General features: G+C 39.0%; 1 protein-coding gene across 1 annotated transcript; it reads left to right on the top strand.

The window, feature by feature from the left end:
• Nucleotides 1-285: 285 nt before the first annotated feature.
• LOC131660570 (probable sarcosine oxidase) lies at nucleotides 286-1,975 on the top strand. Its single transcript, XM_058929828.1, has one exon. The coding sequence runs from the start codon at nucleotides 543-545 to the stop codon at nucleotides 1,716-1,718; it is 1,176 nt and encodes a 391-aa protein (XP_058785811.1). The 5' UTR covers nucleotides 286-542; the 3' UTR covers nucleotides 1,719-1,975.
• The last annotated feature ends 505 nt before the right edge of the window (nucleotides 1,976-2,480 follow it).

Here is a 2,480-nt window from a genome sequence, read left to right as displayed (position 1 = left end):
GACCGAAATTTTATAAAATCCTATTTAACTATAGTTTATCCATGAGAAAGACGGCCCCTATTCGGATGGATTTTGTTTTTCATCCCAATCTCGGTAAGAATTTTTTTTTTCTATTTTTAGAGTCCTAAAGGAAAGAATCTCTACATGAATTCCTACTAGTAGATAAAAGTTGACATCCTGGCATATATATCTCATATATTATATATCTTATCGACATCAAGGTGTAGTTTTTATCCATATAAATAGTTTTTTTTTAATTATATAAATGTTTTCTGTAACCGGATCACAATGGCACGCATGCATGGCTTACAAAGGTAAGAAATTTACTACCAAAAACAACAAATGTATGTCCTGTATAAAGGAAAAAGAAAAATTGCGCGGCAAAAAAGATTCCACATTGTCTATATATTGAGATAGAACTGTCATTAAAAAACACAAAGCATAAACACACATAAGCACATAATCAGCATCACTCACAAACACTAATTCCCTCAACCCAACTCTTCTTCCTCTTTTGTCCAAAAACCGATTCCATCCGTCCAATGGGAGATCCTCAATTCGACCTGATCATCATCGGCGCAGGCGTGATGGGTAGCTCCACCGCCTACCAAGCAGCCAAACGTGGCCTCAAAACACTCTTGCTTGAACAATTCGATTTCCTTCACCTGCGTGGCTCCTCTCACGGCGAATCCCGCACGATTCGATCCACCTATCCGCAAAGTCATTACTACCCTCTGGTGGTCGAATCATACAAGCTCTGGGAAGAGATCCAGGCTCAAGTTGGCTACGATGTTTACTTCAAAGCCCAACACCTTGACATTGGTCATCTCGATGATCCATCCTTCCGTGCAGTCATCGAAAACTGCCGGAAGCATGGTGTCAACCACCAGCTCCTGAACGCCGAGCAAGTCGCTGCGAAATTCTCCGGAAAACTCAATTTACAGGAAGGTTGGTTGGGTCTGTCCACAGAACATGGTGGCATGTTAAAGGCCACAAAAGCTACTGCCATGTTTCAGACACTGGCTCACAAACACGGTGCTGTTCTCAAAGACAATACAAAGGTTGTAGATATCAAAAACAACGGCGGCGAGGTTGTGGTTTTCACCGAGAACGGTGAAAAATTACGCGGTAAGAAAGTCGTGGTAACTGTGGGATCATGGGCTAATAAGCTGATTAAGAAAATCAGAGGTATTGATCTACCGATTCAACCTATTGAGACTCACCTTTGTTACTGGAGAATAAAAGAAGGACATGAAGGTAAATTCCCAATTGGTGGCGATTTTCCGACTTTTGCTAGCTATGGGAAGATTTACTACTACGGAACACCAACTTTGGAGTTTCCGGGTTTGCTTAAAGTTGGTGTCCACGGTGGTCGGAAGTGTGACCCCGATCAGAGACCATGGGGGCCGGGTGAGATGATGAATGATTTGAAAAAATGGATTGACAGGACATTCTCTGGAATGATTGATACAAGCGCGCCTGTTGTGAAGCAGGCGTGTATGTATTCAATGACCCCAGATGAAGATTTCGTGATTGATTTTTTGGGTGGTGAATTTAAGAATAATGTTGTCTTGGGAGTTGGGTTTTCCGGCCATGGATTTAAAATGGCTCCGCTTGTTGGTAAGATATTAACCGAGCTGGCGGCCGATGGGAAGAGTGATCAGGCTGACTTGAAACATTACAGAATCGGAAGATTCCAAAGGACATCTAAGATTTAGGTGTCTTGCGTTGTGATCTTTGCTGGAATCTTATGGTGAGGGTGAAGTTTACGACTAGCATAAAATAATTGGATCTAAGGGATGGGAGTTTTCGACTCGAATCCGATGGTTTAACTCCGTTGCGTAATTGTTCATTTCTCATTTTTGTTATCTAGTGTTTGGAATCTTTTCTAGTATTGTGATGAGAGCCTCAACTTGGCTGCTTGATCCTTGTAAGTCCTATTATGAAATAAAATTTGTTTGGTTTGTAGGAAAAATTAATAATTGCAATTTGCATAATTCCACCCCACAAAATAAATGTTTGTTGGGATGCAACGTCAGAATCTCCAATGATTTGCATTTAGAATCTTTTAAGGTATAACTTTGTTTTATTATTAAAATAAAATGATTCTGTGTGCCACTCAGACAATCATAATGTCTTTCAAGATTTATCACTGTTGAATTATTTTGATCTCGAATTTAAAATCTCCGATTAAATTGGAAGAAATATGTGTCATCACGTCAATTCATCACTGTTATCCGTTTACATTTCAAACTTATTTCAACATGTAACGATTAATTAATTAACTAACTGACGGTATAAAATCATTTTACATTATCAGTATCTTTCAATTAAATTCATAATAATTGCATGCTATAGTCTATTCACAAATTAAACGCACACGTGAGAGTGCAACTTTAGATACGTTCCAATCAGCTTTTGTTGTTATTGTTTTCCTTTTGACAATAATAGCAGAGTCGTATGAGTCTCTTTTGTCTATA

This window comes from Vicia villosa, linkage group LG3 (assembly GCF_029867415.1).
Source record: "Vicia villosa cultivar HV-30 ecotype Madison, WI linkage group LG3, Vvil1.0, whole genome shotgun sequence".
Classification (NCBI taxonomy): domain Eukaryota; kingdom Viridiplantae; phylum Streptophyta; class Magnoliopsida; order Fabales; family Fabaceae; genus Vicia; species Vicia villosa.
This window is presented reverse-complemented; position numbering and strand designations above follow the sequence as displayed.